The sequence below is a fragment of the Xiphophorus couchianus genome, chromosome 15 (genome assembly GCF_001444195.1).
Source record: "Xiphophorus couchianus chromosome 15, X_couchianus-1.0, whole genome shotgun sequence".
Classification (NCBI taxonomy): Eukaryota; Metazoa; Chordata; class Actinopteri; order Cyprinodontiformes; family Poeciliidae; genus Xiphophorus; species Xiphophorus couchianus.
This window is the reverse complement of record NC_040242.1, coordinates 14,326,985-14,354,407: the sequence shown is the minus strand read 5'-3', so window position 1 is coordinate 14,354,407 and position 27,423 is coordinate 14,326,985. Positions and strand designations below refer to the sequence as shown.

At 36.8% G+C, this 27,423-nt stretch overlaps 1 protein-coding gene across 2 annotated transcripts in view; it reads right to left on the bottom strand.

The window, feature by feature from the left end:
- Positions 1-27,423, bottom strand: part of akap7 (A-kinase anchoring protein 7) — a 46,196-nt gene that overhangs the window by 17,618 nt on the left and 1,155 nt on the right. For both annotated transcript variants that reach the window (XM_028039809.1, XM_028039810.1), the window contains exons 3-9: positions 27,169-27,327; positions 26,881-27,035; positions 26,356-26,492; positions 24,820-24,980; positions 22,447-22,559; positions 21,838-21,884; positions 20,988-21,088 (exon numbers count right to left, since the gene is read on the bottom strand). In XM_028039809.1, the coding sequence (XP_027895610.1) occupies positions 20,988-21,088; positions 21,838-21,884; positions 22,447-22,559; positions 24,820-24,980; positions 26,356-26,492; positions 26,881-27,035; positions 27,169-27,327 (873 nt within the window). The remainder of the gene's footprint in view (positions 1-20,987; positions 21,089-21,837; positions 21,885-22,446; positions 22,560-24,819; positions 24,981-26,355; positions 26,493-26,880; positions 27,036-27,168; positions 27,328-27,423) is intronic.

Here is a 27,423-nt window from a genome sequence, read left to right as displayed (position 1 = left end):
CACTTTATCACTATATTTAGCAACTTTTAGACTCATCTAGCAGCATTTCTTCAAAAAGCAATTAGCAACAAATCTAGCGACTTTTCTTTCTGTTTTTTTAATATACTTTTTTCCTGTTATCTTGTCCAGTTTAAGTCTTTTGATTCAATATGTAGTTATTACAAAGGCCGTCTCCTAAAGGCCCTTCATTTTTGTGGTGGTATGCATGAAGCACAATCTGTACCATTAGCTCATTTGTGGATTTCTTTTTTCTTTTTGAATTTCATTGCAATTGTAAACGTACTTATACAGACATGCATACATTTAAAAAGAATATCTAAAAGTACAAATAAAAATGGTTTAATTGCATTTTGCTGTTTTGATGGCTATTTTCTCAAAAATATATAATCAGGTGAATATGTACGAAAATCAAACGTGAGGAAAGATGGAGTAATAAATTTGTGCTTCCCATGAGCACATGGGAAACAAGTCTTGTACAGTACAATAACGCCTTTAGTCTTGTTTGTGGAGTGTCCACTAGAGGGCGCATTGACAATGTCGCTACGTTATAGTCGAGAGAATACACAATTTTCTACTGATTATAATCTTCTAACAAAATTATGACAATTATCATTCACCAAGTAAATTGTAACACTGTCTAGGAAAAGCTTCATTTTATAGAAAGTGATATTTTCATTATTTCATAAATAAATATGTTACACTTTGAAGATCTAAATGTTAATGATCGTGAAGCAGTTCTTTTAGCGCATGTGCAAATGAGCTAAGGTACGGATCGTGGATCTGGGACATATGGTGTAATCACAGGCACCATTAAATATCTTCTGAGTTATTAGGTGTCTTTTCAACTATTTTTACAATCTGTGAACTAAATAAACAAGTTTGACATGCAGGTTTGCTCGAGTTGTGGCAAGACTCACGGTTCAATATCAAGTTACTTACAATTATTCAGACAATGAAGCTGAATACCTATGTGAAGACAATTTCATTCACATAATTTTGTACAAGAAGCAGGTCGAGTTTCTTAGTCTGTTTCTGTGGACAAATAACAAATAAGTAGAAACTAATTGAATGCTCCCAATGTGTACCAGTTAAACTCATCTCCTCTAATATATACTGGCACCACATTCACAAGTCAATGACAAAAATCCACACTTCATTTGTCTCAGAAAAATAAATAATACAAAAATGGTTTAATCAAACCACAAGATGCTCCACTAATTACCCCCTGGAGCTCATTTAAATTACGCCTAATAGACATTCCCCTTCATCACCGCTGTCTAGTGAGAAATTTTACTTTCACTTTACATCTAAACTTTTATTTAACCACACTGATTTTGTGTAAAACGAGTTACATACCACTTTTTCTTTTCTTTCTTAGAAGGTCGTGATGGTCTAGAGGTGGAGAAATCAGATCGAACTGTGCCCCATGACTGCACACGAAAGGATAACCCCAGAGCGATGTAGAAAATATTTAAGAGAATGAAACTTGGAAACTGTTCCCTATTGCAGATAACGTCCATTTTCTCAGTCTTCTTCAGTCTGAGCTTTAGAGTTAAATGAAACAAATATGATTTTCGAAAACTAATTCAGAGCCAGTAATGTTCAATATGGTACACGCAGTTATCTCTAATCTTTGAGACACATACACATTGCATTTTAAATCCTGAGACTGTCAAAAATTGAGGTATATTTAGTCTACTTTTTAAGAATTTTAACGTTACTGTTACACAAAAATAGATAGACATAAAAAAAGATAAGACAAAAAAGACCTCAACCATTTTCACTCATCAACCCATTTGTAAATTTAATTTGTTGGTCACTTTGCAACAGTTTTATTGGACTGAAGAGAAAAATTAACCTACTGGACAAATAAAAAATAAACCATAACACCATTCACTGTTATGGAGTAAAAATGAAGCGTAAAGTTTAGTAATCTTAACAATAATGCCAAAGTCAGGCTTTAAATGTCTCTGCGAAACACAGTGTTGCTGTTGTTTCTCTGACTCATTTAAATAGTCATTAAATTTCACACTCTTATGATAAGAAGTGCAATGTGCTTTTATTGTAAAAAATAAATGAACAATGTGCCTTTTGATAAAACAAAAATCACAGGTTTCTCACTCAAACCTTGTTTGGTTGAGCTGATTGTGTGAAGGCATAAATAACACGCTAATAAGTTTCAACATGTGACTGAAAACAATGTACTGTTTATCACAACGGCTGCGATTCTTATAGTAACTGGAGTAGAGCAGTAAATCTGAGAAAAGATTAGTTGAATTTTTAGAGAAATATTTATTTTACTAGGCTCTATCCTTTTTCAAAATAAGTAATAGATTTTGTAATTGTTTATTTTTATTATCTTTGTCACTTATTGGTATAATTTTGGCAAATACGTGTCCTGGTGTTAGTTTTATTATCAGTCATTTCATTCTATTTTGTATTCATGTAAAACAGCTTTGAAAAGCTTTTTTTTAAAAAGAAGTCTTCTTTGTTTGATGAGTAAATCTCTTCAGTCTGTCGGTGAGAAATTGATTGATTAAACACCAGGATATCACCTTGAGCTGATCAGACTTGAATGGCATCAACACACACACACACACACACACACACACACACACACACACACACACACAGAGCTCAGATCACAGAGTTAATATGCAGCATCCCCTGTCAGCTCTCCACAATTAGTTTTCTTTCAAAAGAAAGATGCTGAACCATCACAAAGGCCTTTTGATCATGAATGAATCTATTGAGCAAACAAGTGTTGATTTTATAAGTATGTCCCTGTTCTGTTCGGCTCATCTGAGCAAGGACACACATGCAATTATCAACCTGCTGCTTCTTTCACTGCCCTGCTGTTCAACAGTTGGTAGAAATTGATAAAGAACAACATGAAACACATCCACGAAGAATGTGGGAGAAAAATGCAATGTTTTTCTGTCTTTGGGGAGGTTTTCTTTTAACATTTTGGGAATTTTACATTTAACATCCAGGATAAACTATATAATCAGCGAAACATCAGTACAGTCTATTGAATGCTACTACGAGAATAAAAAATCTTACAAAAAGACAAGTATTTACTTAAAGCGGAAATGTGGTTAAATAAAGGTAATGGAAAAATGATAAGACTGAATAATCACCTTTTATTTACTACAATAGCCGAGACTGCTAACAAATTCAATTAAATGGCCCCCAGTCACTCTTTCACAGGCACTCCTTCTCCTTAGGTCACCGCACAAACATGCATGTTGCTGTGCACACACATGTGGAGCGCTGACATGACGAAACACACACATCTCTCCACGGTGCATGCACGCAGTCTGTCCCCACAGACAGCACCATTGAGAACACCAATCCAACTGTCTTCTCCAACAACACACGCCCACGCCAGAAGACAGGAGCCGGAGACACTTACTGATTTTCTCCTCCGCTTGGGAGAAAGGGAAGCAACACAGTTGACCCATGGCGCCTCCTTTCCTCTTCTCCCGTTCCGCTCTCCCAGCTGTAGCCCCTGTTTTCCCTCAGCTCCTCGTTCTATGACAGACAGAGAGCGACGGCGTCCTGCTTCTTCCCGATTTTTTATTATTTTTTTCCCTCTTGTTCTGTAGCACTGATTTTACACCCTCAAAACGGCAGACAGACCCGGTGAAGATGGAGGCAATAACAACAACCCAAATCCCCCCCCCCAAAAAACAAAAAGCCTCTCTTTCTCTTGTGCAGCCAAAAAAAAAGCCAGAGCAAGACAGCAGATGCTGGGAGGAAAAAAAAAAAATTAACGAGTGGCTCCTTCCTCTTGCTCTACTTTGCGCTGACACGGGGAGGAGGGGTGTGTGCATCAGAAAGAGGGAGGAAGAGAGAAAGAGAGAATGGAAGAGCTGGAGTGTGTAGGAGACTAAAAGAATATATTTTTTTGCATTTGAAGTGGCGAACGCGGAGGAGGAGCATGTATGAGTAAGATAAAAATTACATGTGTGTTTAAGTGGACTAGGACAGAGGAGGTGGGATGTAGCATGGGAGTGTTTGTATCTACAACACGCTTCTCAGTGTGGCTGGCATGTGAGCGAGGGAAAGGGAGCGACAGCATATATGGGGAGACAGCAGACACTACTGTGGAAGAGTGTGTGTGTGTGTGTGTGTGAGAGAGTGGAGGGGGAGGGGGACTTACAAGCTCCGCCTCCTCATCACAGCCGGCAGCTGCAGCTCTCCACTGCTTTCGACTGTCTTATTTCTGAGACCTACATCTATATCTTGCTGCATTCGAAAGCATCTTAAATAGATAGAAATTTGATTTAAATACTTTTTACATTAAATTCTTAAATCAGTAATATCTAGAAATGGTCAGAAGACAAGGCTAATAATGTTTAGCAACATTCAATATCAACTTAAACGCTAAAATTATTTAAAAAATATTAAACAAATGCTATAGAGGACCTAAACACCTGATTCTGAAGTTAAATGTATCAACTTAACTTTGGACTGCTTGTCCAAAGTCTATCAAAATTGTACGGGTGAATCTGACTGCATTACTTTCTCTATAATTCCCCCTAGAGTAAGGATATAGCGCATTGCTGTGGCTGCTACAAATCTTTGAGCTGTACTCACTGACACAAATCCAGCTAAATGTTGTCGACACCACTGTGTCGACAACATGAGGGTCCTTTAAGACTGGACATCAACAGATATCCTGGCTGATCCAGATGGAAATGGACTAAATAAAACACGACCACTTCTGCCCGGCATTAAATTCAGTCCTGAACAATCAGAACAAAAGTAATTTACTTCCAATGTATTTTATTGTCTAAAATCATATTTATTACATCTGATTTATCAGAGTTGTGTCCACTTTTGTGAATATTCACACTAAATACCTACATTTACATCCACCCCATGTTAATTATTCATACATTGGATCCCTTGTGTGTTCTGTGTTGTGCCCACAGTTGTCTGTGAAAAGCTAAAATCTGCTATTATTGTGATGGCCTCTAAAAGTGCGTACAATTGTTTTAATTGTTCAAACACAAAATCCACCTTAATACACTTTAATACATGCAGTGGAAACTGTTTCAGTGCTACCACAGAACCTAACATCTACAGTCTTTCTTATTTTCACTCTTGGGTGTTCAGCCAAGGAAAATGAATTGTACTCCTGAAGTATTGCTCCTGTGTATTTCAGCTTCCCAAGTTGTATTTTCTTCTGAATATTTTAGATAAGCTCGACAAAAAATATATATATAAATAACATAGAAAATAGGCTCATTGTATGCATGGGGAAATAAGTGGCGTAAACAAGCTGAGTAGGTTTTACTTGCCATTTAGAGAAGGTGTGTTGTCATAAATGCTGATTTTAACCAGTTCACGTTAGTCCGCTAATTTAAAAACTAATGTTTGAATCTGTGATAAACACTGGGATGAACACCCCGTCTGTGCAAGTACTTCTTTACTTTTATTCGTGAGACAGAAGAGTATAAAAATGAGTTCCTCTTCCATGATAAGAGCTGACGTTTAGTTTTTATTTTAACATTTTTGTGTTGATTCAAATGTAAAGTCTGTGTAGCCCAGACGGCATTGTAACTGTGCAAACAGTTTAGAGGTGAAAATAGACAGATGCTTTAGGTTTAATGGGTTTCTTATGATGAGTGTAATTTTTAATCCACAGTTATTAGAAAAAAAATATTCCAACATTATTGATGTTGATTTTTGGAATTGCACATGTGTTTTAGCTAAAGAGAGAAAACTAGAGTTTAGCTTAATCAATCACATTTTATTTGTATAGCACATTTTAGCAGCAAGGCATATTAAAGTGCTTTACATCATATCAAACACAGAAACACAACCTTAAGGGGTTTGTAGAGCAGCCTAATAAATGACGACTGACCAAGCGAGGGTAACGACATGAATTGCTGTTCATAATTTGTTGGCGTGTGAAATGTCTGCACTGGGACCTTTTAAGAGGATGAATAGAGCTTAAGAAACAACTAAAGCACATAGAAAGATGTATTTGTTTATCTCGTTGAATGGGATCGTTTGGGTGCTGCTACTCCCTTTCTGAGAGAGCAAAAATCAATGCAATGGTTACACTGTGTTTTTGTTGTTCTCATGATCTTTCTGTTTGGGATCATGCTCTAGTATTGGCATAAATACGAAGCAGATTGTGAATCTAATGTGTTCATTAGGTCCATAATAATAATTTTTATAAAACATTATTTTAAAAAGTAAAATACTTAGAATGAAACCAGGCACTGTCAGATGAAAATGTGACAAAAAATTATGTTTATTGCTAATGTTTACTTAGAGACCCTTTTAATTACATTTAAAAGGGCAGCACAGTGGAATGTCTCAGAAGTCATTCCACTATGCATTAGAATATGCAGAAGAAGAAGAAAAAAAAACGAGGTTTGCCTTATTTCATGAAGAATATCATGAAAAAGAGAATTCATTTGGTGAAGTGTGGATTGAACAGCCAGACAGCCGGAGCTTAGAGGCCAATGCACATACTTATAGTCAAGGCTGTGGTTGGCAGATTGAAGAGCCAAGTCGAAGAGCTTGTCCTGTGGGTGGCTGGAGAACATGCGCACAATCAAATAATCCAAGGCACTAGCCGTACAGCGAATAACCATCTCAGAATCAACTTTATCACCCTGGTTTGTACACACCAACAAGGAATTTGACTTCGATTCCACTGCACCCTCAATGCAGAGACATTTAAGTTCAAATATAGACAATTTGGTGACCAACGAAAAGCAATTACATTCATGTGTATGGTATTATTACAAAAAAATAAGACAAAGTTGAATTAGTGTAAATATTAATTGCATTGATCCGAGCACTCTGTTAAGTGTTTATCAGACTGACAGCCAGGGAAAGTGTCTGCGGTGGCTAGTTTTAGTAAAAAGCGCCCTGTGGCGTCGACTCAAAGGTGAAAGTCTAAACTCTCTGTGACCAGAATGTGTGATTTCTGCAAAGATGTTAGTTCCACAAACAGCCAGCAAGATGCTCATTACAGCTCTTGGGGATTGGTTTGCTTTTCTATAACTTCACAGTTTTTACAGAGCCATGCAGAAACACTGGTGGTATTAACCACCTCGATGTTATGTAAAACCATTGCTCTTACAAATAATAGTCCAGTGCTCATGACTAGGGATTCAGCTCGAATCTGACCTTTTGAACTCCCCTCCTTACCTCTGGTGAAGCTGAGATGAACAAAAAGGGCCTCCAGTTATTTGGAAATAGCCAATTCTAAGCATGTTATGTTTGTTTATATGGTGTTAGTGAAGTTTTTGTCGCCTTTTTGCAGCACTGGTTTGATGTATGGGCGAAACTGAAAGCCTCCATTTTCCTGCCAACTAGCTAAGGAAATGTATTGTTCTTGCGAGGGCTTACCAGCAGTTGTGCTATACTTTCATCTGATCATACTTATATCAAGGGTTTTAATTCATCTGCCTGTCCACATGTGACTGAGAGATTTCTTGATAGATGCATGTTTTTTTAAGCTTTTTTTTGGTGTGTTTACCCACAATCCCCGCTTCCTCCCTTTGGTTTACTTGAAGTGGGTTGTTTTTAGGCAGCCCAGAGTTCGACTACACATCCACAAACAAACAAAAGGACTCATTCAAAAGGACTGCTGTGAATGCTCATTAAGACTCAAAATTAATATTGTTTTCTAAACGGATTGTGATATATTTTTTTAGCACCAGTTCAGTGGACTGTGCAGTTGAGCTTCTATGACTTGTGCAGTTTTTTAAACACTAGTGAAAATGGGATTTAAAGATGCTCAGGGTTCATAACAGCCATCTGATTAAAGATTGAAAGACATATCCTGGTAACACAATTGACAGCACTGTACATGAATGCACAGGACTGGACAGCATTCACAAATGTCAACTGGTGGTATTAAAACCTGAAAAGGTCAGGACAATCAACTAAGATCAATCAGATTTGGCCTCGCAGTGTTCAAGCCTTAGTTTACTTCTTTCTCTCTTAAATGGAACCGGCATAATGCTACAACTGCCTAACATAGTGGTCATTAAGTTTTAGTTAGTCTGGTTGGTACAAATAATCCACCCATAGCACATCAGGTAAATTGTTTTGTGTGTGAGCACCTTCACAGCGTCAGAGACTTCAGACTGCAATCTGGTTCTTTGGGAGTAAAATCCAAATTGATTGTTGAGTGAAAAAGGTTCAAAAAGGTTCAAAGTTCAACTGGCAAGTCTTAAGATACTGAGAGGCAGATTCATCTGTCTCAGCAGCAACTTTTCAACAAACTTTCCCCCAACCAAATTGGGATCAATGAATGAATATCAGTAACTGATGAAAGTGGCTGAAATGTTTCCAGTGGGCTATATACTGTAAGGCGAAACTCTCAGTGGACTGGGAAAATAAATGAGACTATGCTCTGCTGGACAGAGCAGGAACGCAATAATGGGAAAACAATCTGACCAGAGCCATGCCAGTCTTTATCTGCCCAGCTGGCTGGAGCCGTTCTTTGTTTTTAAGGGGGAATCCAGAAGTTTTAGGCAGAGGAAAGGAATAAAAATCAGGATCCTATCAGGGAGCAGAATGTTTGTCATTAAAGATGTTTGTTCAGAAAAGGTTAGATGCAATGGGAGGCCATGCTTCCAGAAAAGACCTTAAAATGATGAAAAATTCACTAAATGTTTATTCAAACATTTGGATTAGAGACCTCCCTGAATCAGAATTTCATTTCTAGTTTTGAATGTTAGTAAAATTAAAGTTCTTATTTACATTGTCTTTAGCACCTCATCTGGCTAACATCACAGAATCAGCAGTTGCTGTGTATACTTAACAGAAAATATAGCATCTTCTGCTAACTTGAAGATTTCCAAAAGTCTGAAACAGTTCCAAATCCTGTATGCTTACTGTCAGATATTGATAGGTCACAAGTGTAAAATGTAATCATTTAGCCTTCCTGTTTGCCTCTGAATGTCTTGTTCTCTCTCGCTCTTCTCAAACCCTGAATGAACCACAGCCGTGTCTTGATATGTTGTTGAGAATATAGTTTGTTTTTAAATTTCATGTTTCACCACATCACTGATACTCAAAGTAAATAGATTTTAAGTTTTCTCTCAGTAACAACTTCTGCAGAAAGAATGCAGCGCAAAATTGTAGGGTTTAGGATTAAGCTTAAGGCTTATTGTTAGGATAAAAAAGATTTTCTAGTTTCAGAAAGGTCAGTCTGGTCACCAGCTGGTGTACATAGTTGCACTGTGTGTGATAATCGACTTAAAGGTGTTACAAACACTAAAGATATGGCTTTTCAGGCTTTTATTCAAGCTCCCCTGGTGGGTCCCCACAGCTGTGATAATTACCAGTAGATTTACATTCCACCAGTTGCAGGGATGCTTTTAGTAGCTGCATGTGAACAATCAAGAACTGCTTCATTAAAAACCTTTCCCCAAGTAGCAGCATTAATGGAGCGTCACAAACAAGAGGTGAGAGGAGGTAAGCAAATAGAGACACCAACACACAACATACATGGTGGAGCGTTTTCCACTGAGCTCAGCTGTGTCAGATGACCAAGGGGTGCTGGCTCTGACTGCGGCGTTGAACTCACAGCTGCTACCTTAAAGATAATCGCTTTCTTTTTCCCAGATTTACATGCACACAGCTGCGATGATTGCTATTTGTAACATCTCGTAGTCTTGAGATCTGATCCTGACGAGGCCCGATTGATTCACAGTGAACTCATATGTCTTCGTCAACAGACACATTTCACCGTCATACACACAGGCAGTCCCTATAATCTCACCAAATCAGTTTATCTGCATTCTAAAAAACATTTTACCCGTAAATATTTCTTCCCAACCTGAAAAAAGGTGCTAAATGTTTTGATTTCCAATTAGGTGAGAAGTAGAACGCACCTTTTAGAGTGTTATTTTATATTTAGAAATGAAGATGGCCAGAGGAGACATTGCAACAGTATTGTCTTTGTTTAGCAAACACGAACACGATCACAAGGCAGGCTGTGGACATAACAACCGCATCAGTCAGATAACAGTGGCTCCAGTATCCGGTGTAATGGTCAATACCAGAATAATTAAGAAAAGAAAATTAAATGTTTATATACACCAAGAAACATAACATGCATCAACCATAATGGGTTTTCATGAAAAACCTGGAGCCTCCTGTGTGTATGCTATGGCCACAGAAATGTTGAGGCTAAATGTGACATGCCAGGCTCTTAGCATTCCCAAAGGAGTCCCTCCCCCACTGAATGTCTGGAATAACAATGAAAAGCAGATCTGCTTAAATTGGAAAACACATCCAACTATTCATATGCCATATTGCCAAAGGTTTTCAGTCACTTGCCTTTACGCGCAAATACTTTTTTATGACACTGCATTTTGCTGCCTAATATATTTTTCAGTGTAGTCCAGAATAAGGTGTTAAACAAAATTCAAATATTGGGAACAAGAGTGTGCAATCAACATCTCAACACTTTCTCATAATGTTCAGAGACGGTGCTTTGTGGTCAATAATACAGATTGCATCTTGATACGCTGCCAACAGTCTGATACATCAAAAATTGAGAACCAATAAATCACCAGCTCAACATATTTAAATTGCTCAAGCAATCCTTAGCAATGATCAAACAGAACTGATTTAATTTGATGTGATATGATAAATTATGATAAAACAACAGAATTCTTCCTCTAGGTATCTAGCCTGCATGTCATACTCTAAGGTATTTCTTCAGTAAACAGTTGATTAATAATATGCTTATTGCAGAAAAAAACTACTCTGGACTGACTAGGTCCTCAAAACTGTTTCAGTGTTAAATTGCTAAATTTGCTATAGTTGCAGTGGTAGCCACTGGTGAGACAAACAATTCTGCAGACCGGGAGAGGCAGCAGAAGAAAAATCTTACAGTAGTTTATTCACTATTTTTCCTCTGCGCATGCTAAATTTCAGTGACGCAAGCATTAATAAACTAAATTTTTGTAGACACAGTTAAAAACTACGTCTAATTACGATTACCACAGAGATGCATAAATTGGAACAAACTGCTTCGCTTTCATAGATGCACAGAAAATTGAATTTTTCAGCATGTAAAATGAAATGTTTTACATGCTGAAGAGTAAATATTGGGAATCATTTGGAAATCTCAAAATTAAAATACATCTGCAATCTTGTCCTTTTAAGTGTAAGCAGAAATTATCTCTTGCTGTGCAACACCAAGTGCTTTCACACTCAAGGTTTATGATGCCCTTTGGTATAAATAAATAAAGATTTTTTTTCATGATACAAAGCGCTTAAGTGTCTTCTGTCATGTTGTATTCAATTTAACAATATAACATTAACAAATCTTTCTTTTATCAAACAAAGAAAGGAAACAGCCGGTAGTAATTTTGATCGGATCTTGTTGAAAAAGGTAAATATTCTCAGACACGGCAGCTTTCAAAGTAATTTCCTGATTGGTGCATCGCCTGGATTCCTAACTGAATTTCTTGTAATTATGGGTTTCCTAAAAAAAATAAATAAAAAAAACTCACAGAAACTTTTCAAAACTAATTCTGTTCAGGAATTGGTAAAATAGTATAGAACTGCAAATGTTTCTTTCTGAGAGGATGACTGTCTGTAGTTTAGGGAGATCAAAAAATGAAGCATTACCAGCTGAACTGGGAGTTATTTTCCCAATGTGCTGCTCACTCGCCTTAAATCAGGTGAACCTAATGAAATGCATCATTCTTCAACACAAACTTTCAGGCTTTACAGTGTTCATTCAGATTCTGTTGAACAAACCCACACTGAGCTCTGAGCTGCTTTGCTCTCTGGAGTATTTCATGCTTCTCTGATCGTGCAGTATTTACGCCTCAGGAATTTTCCTGCTAGTTCCTGGTAACTGCCGTCTTTTCCATGGTGTTTGGATTTTTTTTTTTTTTACTTTGATCTGTTTTATTTACACTTTCTGACGCAAGTGTTATATCAAGATGAAGATAAAATAAACCTCTAATCAAACCCAGATTCAGTCTTGCTTAGTTTGCTGCTTGTTGCACTGATTCCTTTTTATTTGTGTCCTTTAAATATCAACCTTCAATTTGGTCATCTGTTTAATGTCACCTTCACTCAGACTCTCAATTTTCCCTCTCCGTAAATTTCACCAGCCTGTTTGCCCCTTTACTCTGCAGAGTCTTTTCAATTTTGCTTCTTTTGCAAGGTCTGTCTCCTCTGCTCTGTCTTTTCTATCCCCTTCCAGTCTCATTTATCTGTGCTGTTTATCGCATTTCTTATTCTGCCCTTTTCAATCTTTCTAACTTGTCTTTCCATACCTCCTTCTGCTCAGTTGGTGACATCTTTCTTTAACCCACGTCTCTCTCCCTTCGTTCTTCCTCCCTAATCTCACCCCACGGCGCCTCCTCTGCGCAACATAAACCCCTGGTAAGGTGTCAGCCGCATATTGTTTACCTCATTTATCTGCTTTTTAAAGTAAAAAAATTGCTGTGAGAACAAAAACAAATCCCTGACAAAGGCTACTCAGCACTATATCTAAAATTACAAACAATATGTTGGCTTTGGTTAAATGATTTGGCTTCTTTTGTTATTTCTCAATCATTCTCATGCGATTCTCAGGAGTATCCCAAATGTCATCAGCTCTCACACACTAACGCTGCCAGAATTCCCTGGACAGTTACCTTCTATATTTACCACACATTAATTACAAATTAACCTCATTCCCCAAGCAGATTTGCTAGCTGCAATACACAGGAGAAAACACCTTAAGTAGACTAGTCGTTCAACCCAGAGACCATGTGACATCTTCTGCTCCCCAATTACCAACAAACTTGTGTGTGTGAGGAAAAAAAAGTAGTGTAAACATGGTCTGTCTATTTACCAATTACAGAAGCCTGTTTATTTCAAGGCCTCCATAATTAATCAGACAATAAACTAAGCCTTGCATTCCAGTATAAACAAACCTTAGTGTTGATGACATGGGATCAAAAAAGCAAATAGACAAATAATAAATGATCCTACAATATGGCTGAAATAATCAATTCTGACTATGGCTGCAGAGAATAAATCGAGACACCCCACCTTACACACAATGTATCGCAAGACTTTCCATCAGCCACAGTGGAAATTTCAAACATAAAGCAGAGTTTACATGAAAAACAGCAGTGTAGGGTAGTAGTGAAGATATCTCTGGTATACAATGAACTGTTAAAATATTTAGAAGTGAGAGAGATTATTTTTGCTCATTTTTCATTCATACCAAATTAATTTTAACAAGACCATTTCTAATTATTTTTTTCACAACCTTTACTGATACAGGTGCGTGCCATGGAGACACGACATTCAGCTTTTACAAGAAACTTGCTTAAGCCATCATTCGATATAAAACATTGGAAAAATTTCCAAAAAATCATATAATTCTTTGTCCCTTAGTGACAAATCCGATTTGAAACAATTGCTTAAATGTTATAGAATACAACACAACAAATCATGTTGTGTCCAGCTGGGCAGATTAAATAATTAAGAGCAGGGTACAATTTTTTATCAGTTGTTCTAAATAAAATAAAAACCTTTTTTATCAACTTGATTTGTTTTTGTAGAAATATATTTCAAAGGCCGAATACACCTAAATATTTTTCATTACATAATATATTTTTTTTCTTTTTAATTGTTATTAACTGAAAACTATATAGTAAATACATTTGGTACGCATCAACTGCAACATCAATATTTGTGATGGTAAAATATTCTGAGTTTGGAAGTGCATTTTTTGCTGTTTTTTATTAACTATATGTTAATAATGAACATTCATGTCAAAAGCAATACTGTACATGAAGAGTACTGGAACTACTACTTCTATGCAATATGGTAGATGTTAAAGTGCTTATTGTGCAAATTTACACATTTTTAAAATAGTGTGTGTAAATTATAGCCCTTTGTTTCCAAAGGTTCCCATGAAAGGTTAGGAAGTAATCCACCTTTGCCTTTCTACTAGTCTGCAAACAGATTCAGGATCCCCCATTAGAAGAGTTAGGCCTCATAATCTGAAACTGCTCATTATTTTCAGAAACATGGATAATTAAAAGAAAGCCCCTTGACTGCCTGCTTACACATTCTGACTCCTGAGCAAATTCAGTTGGTGACCTTTGCTTTAACACATTAACACTTAAAACTTTCAATAGGGTAAAGGCTCAGTGGTAATTGATTTGTTTCGTAGTCTGAACCTCATTTTCCTTCCAGCTGATTAGAATCAGTCAAAAAAAACAAAAAACAATGCAAAAATCTATGTTTGTAACCAAAGTAGTGTCAAAATAACTAAGAAATGTACACGGTTTAGTTCTAGCCCTTCACTTGCAAAAGCAGTTAAATTATTTCACACCATGGGCAATATATAACTGTCTTTTGTCATCACTTTCCTGTGAGATTTCTTTCATATTCTGTATGTCTCCAGAGGGATATTTGCTCTCTGATATGCAAATGATTATAGTGATTCATCTGGATTTTTGGCCAGTGAGCAGAAAATGACTGCTGGCAAAAGATTTTAACAGAGAAGAAAAAAATACATCAAGCAGTACAGTCTTTGCAAGCGTAACCTCGTCTTAGTTAAATACTAAAATGCCACAGAGCAAAGAAGCAGCTTCATTAACAAACATTTGCAGCTGTGATGCAGCGCATCCAAGTGTTTGGGCTGCAGTTTGTAAGCATTAATGCTTAGATACAGTTTCTGTTGTTTCTGGATAAGCAGCTGTGAGTGTGACCATTTCATACTGTAAATGCCAGCAGGCCGTGACAGCAGCCACACGTATCATTTTCCTGAAACGGTCTCACCCACGCAGATCAGCTGAGGGTGTCGGATGGGCCATCTGGAAGAAAAAAACCTGTACCGTCAAGACTACGATGTTTGGATATTCTGAAGTTCCTCTCACTTAAAAAGCTCTCCTTCCCAGAGAACAACGATTTGTCCGGCAAAATCGGAAAATCAAACTGTTTAAACATTCCTTACATTTTACGTAACAAGCGGTGTTGTTGCTGACACAATAGTGATGGTTTCCTTGTCACACACATGCCTACACAATGAATCATCTACAGTTTCTTAGCTTACACATCGCTATCACATTCCTACAGAGCAGAGTGGAGAAAGAGAACAGAAAGAAACTTAAATATTCCTCCTCAGAGTGCTCTGGCTTTAAAACCTTTTATGTCCCGTTTGACGCTGACAAAGAAAGTCTGGAGGTAATTATGCCAAATCCCTGCATGTCAAACATGGAAAACTTAAAGTTTATTAGTATAAACAATACATCTTGAGTTGTTGTTGTAATATTCTCCTTATATTCTGGCATCCCCTTCATCATACAACCCTGAACTATTGGACAGTAAATAACAGACTCTGTTGTGGATTATGTTTTACAGGATTACAGGATTAACATGTCTATAAGCACAATCAGACACTGTCCACTGGGATTCACCACTAAAAGCCTTAGTAAACCTCACTGGCTTCCTGTTAGATATAAGGGATGTGTTGGAGTCTGATGCTGTCAAGAATCAGTGCATGCACATTGCTTTCTAAACCATCTTTCATGTTTCCACCACTTGCATTGATGTTTCTATAACCACGTATTACATCATTAATTTAATCTTTGAAACTACTCTACACAAGGGATGTCTACTATCTGATGGTCTCTTAATTGACATTCTAAATTTTATGTCTGCCTCAATCCCAGCAAAATGTGTGGTTGCAATTTGCTCTACCGGTTTTATAAAAAGCTGCTTTTATACTGCTATCTTGCAAAATTGTGTTACAGGCCATGTGCCCCACAAAGAGCAGCTGTAACACTTGATGTTGAAATTTAAATTGTTCAAAGAGAAACTGCTAAGTTTACAAAGAAGAAAAATAATTTTTTCGAGAAGGTTTGCTCACACACAAAGAACTGGAACTGCCCTGAACAATGTGAAGGCTTGAATTTAAATGAGTCATATCAAGTATAGAGTAAAGCAGCTAACATTAGCCAAAAACTTTCGCAAACTTACTCCACAAGATTGGATTGTCACAAAGAGCGTAAAATGAGAGTTTATCTAAGCCTGTGCCTGGGTTTCTAGAGTAGCCTATGTACAGTTTGAATTATGCAAACACTGAACGTACATTTTGTAAGCTCTTCAACAATATCTAACACACAGCAGACTGAAGATCGGTCATTAACATTGATCAACTGGGATTTTTCTCTCAATATAAAACAAAATTAAGTTGTTCTGATTTAAACTACTCTATTTAGCAAAGAAGAAACACATCAATCAAAAGTAAAATAAAAACATAGTAATTTAGAAAAGCATTTCTTCATTTCCAGGTCTTGTGCCAGATTGACTTGAAGCTGCCCTGTAGGCGAGACACTGCTTTAAACTATTTACAGTATGATCAGTTTCTTGGGTAAACTAGTTGAACTATGTATAAAAGAATAACTTTTTTTTATGGTTGCCTCGTGATTATTTTGTGTCAGCCGTGAAACTACAGAGTGTTGTCTGAACAAAGGCCCTCCCAAGAAGAGAGTGATGCCACATACTGCTCATCATGTGTTTTGGCCTCAGACTATGGACATTTAAAGCCCAACTGTGAATGCTGGCCTCTTTTAAGCCAAGGGACTTTTAGAATGCTGAATGTTTTCTTTTTCACTGCAGTACTTATGCTGCTTTTAATTAAAAGTGAAACGAATAGTCCAAGTTTTTTTAAATGTTGGGTGCAGCCCAGGAACTCAATCAGGATATGGAAGAACCGTTCCTGTAGAAGCTGCTGCTGTACCGATCATTTCTGTCTGATTTCAGTTGTCTTCCACGTGTCTGAGTAAATAAAAACATGGATTCTTTCACCATCATTTATCGCCTTTATTCTGACTCAGACACAAATAATGCAATCTCAAGTAAAGGTGGCAGAAAGCAAGGATAACTGCTCCTTACCCTTAATAGGAACAAGTTGAGGCTCATTACAGGGGAGATTCTGGGTATATCCCAACAAGAATTAGTCTCAGCACCTGCTGAGAAAATTATTTCCATTAACTCGCCTTAAGAAAGGTTTCAGCTTCCACCCAGAGCAGGGGTCTGCAACCTGCAAGTCTCAAGCTCCTTTATAGAAGCTCTGCAAAGTTCTGGTCAGGAGTAACACTGAAGCAAATTATGATTATCATCAGGTACATGTATAGCATTACTGTGACAGAACAGCTTGAATAACTGGCAAGAAAAAAGACCTCTGAAAACACATGGGGGCCTAAAGGAGGAAAATCATTTGTGAAGAGCGATATATCAACAAAACAAAAAAGTTGTAGATTTTTGCTATGAAAAACAAGTAAACAAAACATATAAATTAGTTATTGATAGTTATCTCTATGTGATTTCCACTATTATATCACCCAAGGGTTGTACAGCAGAGATCACATTTAAAAAGTAGCAAAAATATTCAGATACGTCATCAGTTGCTTCTTTTTTAATTGTTAGGATTGTATAAACTTATTTAATATTATTTCCACTGATTCTCATTTCAGGAGGGTTTTTGTTGTTCTCAAAAAAGATCCTAAGAGCGCAAAAGAATGCGGGAGCATGCCAAGTATGAATTCTGATGTTTTACATCTTACTAATCCTTTTTAGCATTAAGAACAAACAGGTAATACTCACTTCTGTCAAATTATTAGATCCTTTCAAATTACTCTTTGTGTATTTTTGCTACACAATGGTTACTTTTTTCAACTCACTATGCTTGTTGTTCTTTCTTTTATTGGCTATTTTCTACCTACTTTCTATCTACAAATAGAGTTTTTACTCTCGCCACATGCTTGATCAAAATGAGGTTTTTTTCGCCTGGGCATCCTTAAATTGCTTTAACTATTAGAATTAAACTGAAGTTTATTGTACTTGTTTGATATTTTGAATTGAGTTTGACAACAAGAGAGTTAATCTAGACTGTTTCGAAAAGAATCATTCTGGATTCTACATAAAGAGACATTATTGGAACCTGTCGTCAACTAATGACACTCAGGACTTCTTTTTGCTTAACCTTGCCAAAACAACATATCCAGTGCTTTTTTTTTCTTCTTTCTAAATCACTTACAGTTCATTTTAAGTTAATTTGACAACTTCTGGAGAAACGATGGGATGAAAATTGTACAAAAGTATGTTTATCTGAACAATTCCCTTCACTTCTACCACACTTACACACAGTAAGAATTAGCACTGTTTGCAAACTCTCCAGTTTATCATCCTCTGCTGCAAAACAGCAGAAGTGCAGACGATGTTCAGCTTTAAATATGCATGTCTTGTTTTGGGGAAGCTCTTCGCAAAAACACGAGCTTCCTTTTGATGAAGGGATGTGTGAGGTAAACATCCCTCTGCTCTGTTTCTCACTCCCACACACATACACACTGCCACTCTCCTGTAAAAATCCAGTGATCCACGAAACACCGTGACAGCCCACTTCTACTGAAACTGACAGCTCTCTGTCACTCACACACCCCCACACCCACAGCTATTAGTAAACTTGACAGTGGAAAAAAGGAAGCACCATTTTGCTACTCTTTATCAACCTGTGATAGTCGGTGTGAATAACACGTTGATCCTGTTAACTCGAATGAAAGTGACAATTTACATTTTCTACACTTTACTTTATTATTTAAAAGTCAGATGTTGTTTTTCTTACTTAAGGCTTAGATTGCATGTTAATGGTTTAACTAAATTATGATCTATTTTATTTTATTTTAAGCAGAAAAGCAATAGTTATTCATGCAAATAAATAACATGTTGATTACATTTACCTACTGTTAAGCATAAATAACAGTAGGTAAACCTCTTGTTAAACCTAATAGTAATTTGCACTTGTTTATTGTGGAGAATATCATTTTTTATTTGTTTGTTTTATCCTTTTACTTTAGACCGTTTTTGTGTCTGGAACCAAGATATGAAGATGATGACAACACCAGTGAGTTATGAAGCTGATATTAGTTGCTTAATTAGTCAGGCTAACTGCTGGGGTGGGGGCTGCAGTCAGCTGCATAATGAAATTGACCTTCTTGTTCACTGTAGTTTCAAACCAGTTTTACTTTAATAAGAGTGATGGATGGCGCTCATTTAGTTCCCACACTGCAGTGGTCTTTAGGATTTGCGGTCAGAAATATTTTTACAGTCAAATTTGTCTTTTTTGTGCCAAAAAACTGGAGAAACTACTGGAAGTGTGCAGAAACAGGTGGGGGAGGGACCGCACTGTGTTACTCTGTGTCCCAACAAGATGTTCCAACAGCAGGGAAAAATGACTGCAGTAATGATGCTGGTAAGTGACCTGTGACCTGTAATTAGCATATCATGAAACTGTTCCTTTATTTCTGTAATTCAAATTATAAGTAAAGCTTAATTTAGAAATTAGAATAATACAAATTTAAATTTTTGTTTTTTAAAAGAAAATAAAACTTCAATAAAATTTTGAAAATGATGTTATTGAAATTTTATTGAAAATCACTTTCAAAATTCAGAGGACTGCTGGCTTCATGATACCTCCACATTTTTCAGGGAAAAATGTAAAACCTTTTCATACTTTCAGTCATTTAGAATGACTAAATATCAGCATTCATTATTCATTTAAGGCAAATGCAGGTGCAGCATGAAGGCCCTACATATGGTACCAGCCAAAATCTGAGACTGGATGGAAGGAGATGGAATTGCTAAAGAAGTTGCATCCAAGAATGTTACTAGAAAGTTCTGTGGAAGGAAAAAGCATTGTACCAAGAGGGAAAACTGCATCCATGAATAAACCCATTAAAGAATTTTGAGTAGAATCACAAGGAATGGACAGCGGCCACCCCACATGGACGCATCCATGATATGGGCTACAACTGTTGCATTGCTTGTATTAAGCAACTCCAGAACCAAATACAAAGTGAGAAGCTTATTATTCTCTTAGGGTAAAGAGAATAATGAGAGCAGAACGGTTGCTCAGTGATCATTACTGTATCTTACATGAACATATTTCAGAGTGTAAATCTTAAAATTACACAAATACGTGAGGTATTCAAATTTTCCCAGAGACTTATTTGCATCAAGCAGCAACAAGTTGACAGACATAAATTGTTCAAATACATCAATCTGTTGCATTTAATCTTTACCATATCCCGCAATCACTTTCTGAGTGTTTTTGCAATATTCACTTTTAATAAGACCCACATTTATTGGGAAAGAAAGCATATAGTCCAACTGTGAATTATGGCTACATGCTTTAGCAACAAATCAAACTTTAGGACCTGCTTACAGGAACACATATGGACGGACAAATGTTTTGTACCCATTATGTAACGAGTTGAAAAAACTGAAATTCATTAACAAGCTGCTCAGTGAGTCACCGAGCCTTCAGGCTACATCTACTACATCTACTACACTGCTTCAAAATCTACATAAACACATGTTGAACCTACAAAAAACTACTTTATTTCCTAAAGCAACACAGCTGTAACTCACACACCTTCTGTACTACTTTCATTAGCCTGGCGCTTGTATTTTACAATATGACCGGGGTTTACCATACAGCACTGGCAGGACAGTAATGAGCAACTGGGAAGCAGAGTCTGAAATGGAAATGAGCTCCAGAGTAACCCCACCGCGCTCCATTATGCCAGTTTGTCTTACGTCTAACCTTTGATACCCATGTGAGCTTAAATGGTGTTTAAAAAACATGACTCTATGAAAACTCTATCAATCAAATGGTCACCTGGCTACCGTGAGGAACAAAACAACCTCCAGGTTTACCAACCCTCTGCAACATAAATCAGTTCAAGCTTCACACGTTATAATGAATAACAAATACAGACGACGGCTCAGCTTCAGTGATAGTGATACAAATGGAGGCAATTAAATCCAAAAACAGGGTGCTGTGAGACAATTTTACCCTTTCATATTAAAACCTACATGGACAAGGAAATTCACAATCCTATATGCAAAGTGACAGCGCCCTCTGGTGGATCTGTAAAGAACCCCAGATTCACACTGCGAGTGCTTACCTAGTTGTAGTGAAGTCTCGGTGTGGTAATATCCGTCTTGCTGCTTCTTTTTTAACATGGAACACAAATCCAAACGCTCCACTGTCTGGTTTCCAAAAAATCTGAGCGTTAAAGAAAGATTGTACATCAGTTTTTACAACCATCTTAAAGCAATCAGCACCAAAAACAAGTGACACAGACGTGATTAGATTAGGTTTGCGGCGTTAATACATTTGATACTGTTTAAGGGCCCCCCTCACACCAGATTAAGATATCACCATAACACAAAAAATTCAAAAAGTGGATCCTCTGCAGGAATTTGGGGAATCCTCCAGAACACATCCAGCTATAGTTCCATAATCAGGCGTTTTGTACATAGAGATCGGTGTGAGCTGATCTCCCTGTGGTTGTGACCCCTAGCAGCACAAACTACTCCAAATTGTGCATATAGACTGCTCACTGGTTGACAGAAATCAAGTTTCCTGTCTGCAGTTCAAAGGTATAATGTAACTGTCTAAATAAATTTTGGCATCCTCTTTAAAGGGCTGATGAAAGAGAAGGAACATGTGTGATTATCTGCTCATTGAATAAATAATACATTTACATAATTGTAAAGACAACTTCAGACTGCGTACTGGATTAACTTCCTACTGGAATTTGTTTTTCCAAATTTGCCAAAATCCAACAGAGATTGCACGGACATTAGAGTCCAGGACACCTCGCGACCCTTTTAATCCACCATGAAGATGGAAACAGTATAAATTACTGCAATCTAATGAGCCAGTGTTAATACCCACAAAATCCCATCAAACAAAATCAATGCACCCCACTGCTTTGGTATTGGCTGTTTACAGACGAATGGAGTACTCACTTGCTTGTGTAGTCGGAGTAAAGGCCTGGTTCCACTCGTTTTATTCCCTGGTGGAGATAAGAAAGTAAAAATAGTTCTTAGTGAATAAATCATCCGTTTTATGACACTTGCATCCTCTTGGTAACACAACAGTGACATTGTCTGGTAGGTGCCAGACAGGAAGAGCTTCCATCAAATGTCAACAGGATGAAAAACATAGATGCAGTCCTTCCTGTGTCACTTCTATTCTAACAGAGACATTTCTTTTTGCTTCTTCTATTTCTATCAAATTCCCACTACTGAACATGGTATTTACATAACGTCACATATTGTGATGTTCTTCTTCCTTATTCCCTGCAGTGATCTGAGATGAAGATGATGGAACAAATCTATATTCACTTAAACGTAAAATGTAGGTGTAACAAGAGCAAACGTTATGCAAGATAAACGTTTCAAAAACAACTGAAAGGAAGGTTTGGTCATAAAAGACTTATTTAAAAGTTTATTAGTGAGTTGTTGTATTTTTAACAATAAAAAATAAGAAAAACTGGCCTTGATGGGAGAAAACTGAAATGAAAACAAATACAATTTTTTTGCTTTTTCTATATAGTGTTTGTTGCAGGTTCATGCCTGAAATCGGAGTTTTGATGCTCTTGACAGCTTCATGATGGTGAGGTGGGGCTCAAAGTCACGGCAGTCTCCCTGTAGGAGACCTTGCTCTTCGAAACGTCTGCGCACCAACTCTGCAACACACGTGAAAGATATGCGTTTTATTTTCCCCTAATTCAGACTCTGCTGCAAAATGATAATAATAATAATAATAATAATAATAATAATAATAATAATAATAATAATAACTGGAAAGTAAAGTAAAAACAATTAACACAATAGCTTTACTGCCAATATCGAAAGGGAACAATGTTAGTTCACAGGTAATGGAAAACACTATACTGTAGGCAAATCACACAAAAGATAAGAAGACAAAAAAAACTAGTAAACAAATAGGCTGCAAAGACAGATAAACACATGCAGAAAACAAACACCCACCAACTGATGAGGTTTAGTGGAAAGCTAGAGAGGTATTTTTAGAAGAGAAACTCTGCAGGGAGAGAAAGGTTAGTATATAATCAATAACAGCAGTGGAGAGAGCAGACAGGATGACAAGAGGCCCTAACTTGCTGTCTTATCCTTCATTTGTTCCAGCTGCTACATGGAAATTCAGTTTAAGATTAAAAACAAAAATACCAGCCTCTCTTCTTCTACCAACCATGTTTTACCTTGTATGTACGATGCTAAGATCTAACTTGTTTGAAATGCTCCTGCATGCAGAACCTCACAAGGATACAAAGACTTCAAAACCTCAACTTTTGGTGGTAGTTAGCATAATGAATTGTATCACACAAGGAATGTTTATGCTGTACTCAAAACATTTGACAAGTCATTTTAGTGAAATTATTTCTTTGCAAAATTTTCAAAAAATGCAGGAAGAAGTTACATTTTATAACTAACCAAATGGATTTGGTCAGATAGTCTAAAATAATTAGTACCTAATTTTGAAAGGTAACACGCCAGAGAGGAAAATGCGATGTAGAGTAGATATGTATGGAAGGCAGGCAGACTCTCATTACTGCTATCAATATATAATAACATTTTTTAAATTATGGTTTCAAAACCACAACAATTTGACATCTCCTACTGTTTAACATATTTTTTCATTAAAAGGGCAGACAAAAGAGTGAGTAATTTTCTCTGACTGTATCGAGGATAAAGCAACACAGCACCACCTTAACAAACCTGTTGCTGCTCACCAGGATAAAAAAAAATAAAAAGCTAAAAATTTTCAGTTGCTCCCAACAAAAGACAAATCCGACGATTCGGAACCCTTTCTGCTTGTCAAAAACACAGATGTGCATAGAGTTGGAAGTAAAGAAACATCCATTATTGCTGTGAATAAACCAGGTTTTAAAACTACAGCACGGAAGCTCAACACAGCATTTCTCTTAAGTAGCAGAGTGCAGGCTAGCTAATAATAGCTTATTATACTCATCTTTATCTATAATGAGGATGGAAAAAAGGGGAAAATATTCTGCACACTTAAAAGCTAGAATATTAGTAGCATTTGCCCAAATATGGAGCAATGCATATTGCTTCCAGGAGAAGTAAATATCCTGGATGTGAAGCTGAGAAGTCTTACACAAGATATAAAAAATACCTGGACCACTCCAAATAAGACCTTTAAAATTAAACAAAAAAGAAAAAGGTATAATAATAATAATAATCTAACATCTCAAGGATGGGAAGCTTGTAAAGCTTCCTTATTGTGTGTCATACATGTCCAGGTTTCTACTTCATGAAAACAATCCATATTTCTAAATAAACTGAAGAGTGCAGTTTGAATTTAGAGATTATTCTTGTTTTAGCTTGTGAGCATGTCGGCCTTTCAGTCGGAATTCTCTTAGAAATGTTGGCTTTGGCTTAGCATTTCAACTACAGGCACATATCCAAATCATACATTCAAACAAATTTTTGACATATATATATACATATATATATATATATATATGCAAAGATCGAAAATCAAAGCTTTAAACACACTGAGAAACACAATGAATTACTCATTCTATGATTAGATGTAATTAGTGAGGTGTGTTAAAGCTCTGACTTTGTTCCCAGGTGATCAAGTTCAGATTTTACCCTTTATGTCCCAAAATGCTAAATTTACCTCAAGCCACCTAAATTAGTCTAAATATGTCTGTCACACAGTTAACTTATTAGACGTAACTTATCACCCACATGCAATAAAGTTAAAATTATTAACAAAAACAACAAACAGCTGCAGAAGCAAGCCTGACTTCAAGCATCCCTCCAGAGAGCACAACAAACAAAACCTATCACATCAACGCTTAATGAAGCACATTCAATAATAATAGAGACATAATTCCTAATTAGCAACCTTCACACTTCTGTGACTGCTATGTAGAAGTGTTGATAACAGACTCTGACCTGCAAGGCTGTCCAGTGTGTGTCTGTGTTCTCCGCCGTCCAGCCCAACAAACACCACCTCCTTCCTGAAATGACGGATTCCCGAGAAGGGCAGCACCAGGTCCCGCCCCCCCAGCAGCTCAGCCACTGACGGCTCGGCCTGAGCCAGCACGGCAGCCGCACTGAGAAATAAGCAATAATAATAATACCCACGTCAGTACACACAGAGCAGGTCGCCACCTAATCCTCCCCCTCTCTCCCTGCCAGGTTACGTAATAACATAAGTTATTAAAGACAAAGTCTTCCTCATGCAGATTTTGAATATGTATCTCTGCAGGACATGCTGTGGAAACATACTGAGATGGATCAGCTTCAATCTGAGCTGCTCATTTTTATAATAACACTCACACAGGGCAGCTTTTACTCCCCACATCAGTACAAAACTGGTAGCATTTTAGCTGCATTTAGTTTATGCAGTTTATTGAATATTTCTAATTAAAATATTTTGATAATAAATATGCCAAAAAATTTGCATAGAAAGTAAATACTTTTGATGCTATTGTGTAACAATAACATGACTATTATTAATATGATTATGCTTCATTTGCTTAATTGGGTTGTGAAAAGTTCAAAGGTATCACGTAGAGTTCTATTCAATAAATTGGAATATTTGTTTCAATAATGCTTGTTTGACAGATTAAAAATAGCTACCTTTAACTAGGTATTAAACGTGATTTTCATTAAACCCAAATTTTCGTAAATATGAACTTAGCCGTCTTTATATTGTCTCCAAACGTTCCTAAAACTAAAGGTTTGGGGGGTTTACTGGTAGTTTACACCTTGTTTAAGAACCACTTGATCCAGCTGAACCTGAATTTAAAGTAATGACCCAATTTTAATTATGCGAGTATTCAATCAGTTAATGCAAAATCAAAATACTGGAGGACAAAATGTCAAAATCAAGGTGTGATTTGGCAAATCAAAGACAAAATGAGTCCGATTACCATAAATCAATGTCAAAACCCATTTTTTAAAACTATTTTAGAAATGAAGGATGGAAAAATGTAAGAAAGTCAAATATTTATCCATCCTCTATTCTCTTCTCTTTTTTTTTTTACTTATCTATTTTTACTCTATTGCTTCACATAATCCCTGGGTATTAAATCCTCTCTAAACATCATCTGAATTTCTCTTTAACTAGGTAAGCAGCCCTGCTGCACTGGAGGAAACTGAGACAGAAAAATCAACAGAGTGATGTCACAAAAACCTGTTTTCTTCATCAACATTATCAATTAATTCACTCCAGTATGGTAAAAATAACAATTTCCTCAATGTTTTGCATTCAGATTTCTAATCATTTATTATTTTTACTGTAAATTGCTTTAGATTTTTTACTTTACTTTCCTGGAAAGCATTTAGACTCACATAGTGTATGATGAAACATAAACCTTGGTGAGTCTTCAAATCCATAATGTTGGGACTAATAGTTGTGTTTTTCTGGAAAGTTTTTATGCTCAATTTTTAAATGTTGATGCTCATTAATGAGAGATAACTCACAGCTCTACTTGCTCCTCACTGCCCAGATGAGAGACCAGTAGTGTGATGTGAAGGGTCGGGACTGGGACCATGGCTTTGGCGAGTCGGGGCTCCTGCTGAAGTATGGCCTCTTGCACCTCTTTCACAAGTGACTTTATCTGCCGTTGGGAACATTTGCTTTCAGTTACTGGCAACAGAAAGACGTTTATTTACTCTGACAAACACAAAATTTACTCCTGGGAATTAAATATCTACTTTACTATGTACAATATGAGAGAGGATGCTGTAGAAAGCAAATGAGAGAGCTATGAAATTTAACATTTTAATTCAAACAGAATACACAATTATTTAAATTGAGCTCTAATTTGTGGTCACAATATACGTATGTTTCAGTTCAAATACTAGATACAAACTAGTCAGAAAACGAGAATAATCAAAGACAGTATTTATTTTTCTACTTAAGCAGGGTGTTTTAAGTGCACACCTAAGCATTATAGACAAACACAAAAATATATGGAGATTAGCGCCAATTTCAGGTTTTCCTACCTGAGTGTTGGTAATGGGAATGGAGACAAAGTAGTTTGGTCTTTGGCTCTCTTTCTTTTTTTTCTTCTGGTCACCATCCTCCTCGCTGTCCATTCTGCCCCCTATGTCTCCTCTTTTTCTCTTCCTCTTTTTCTCAGATGTCTCTGGCGTGGGAACTTATGTGGGGACACATATGAGGAGATTACATTAAACTGAAAGCAGTCTGCGGTCCAGCAGGTTTTAATTCAGCCAGGTAAACGTTAGTGTAGTCAAACTGACATAGTTGAAGAAAAGCTAAGGTATACATACAGCCAAGCTCTTTCCATGTGGTGGGACTGGTCAGAGCAAACGGAAGCTCTGACATTAAGTTGGCAGAAGCTTCAGCTGATTTTAGCTTCCTCCTCATCAGCTTTAGCCTCTCTCTCCTCATCTTCCTCTTTGATTTTTTTTCACTTGACACTGCCGGAGCTGCAGATAATAAACATATTAAATGCATTATAAAAACACGTAGCCTTTAAAAAGTATTGTTGCATTTTGCTTGACCACACAGAGGAAGTACAAAAA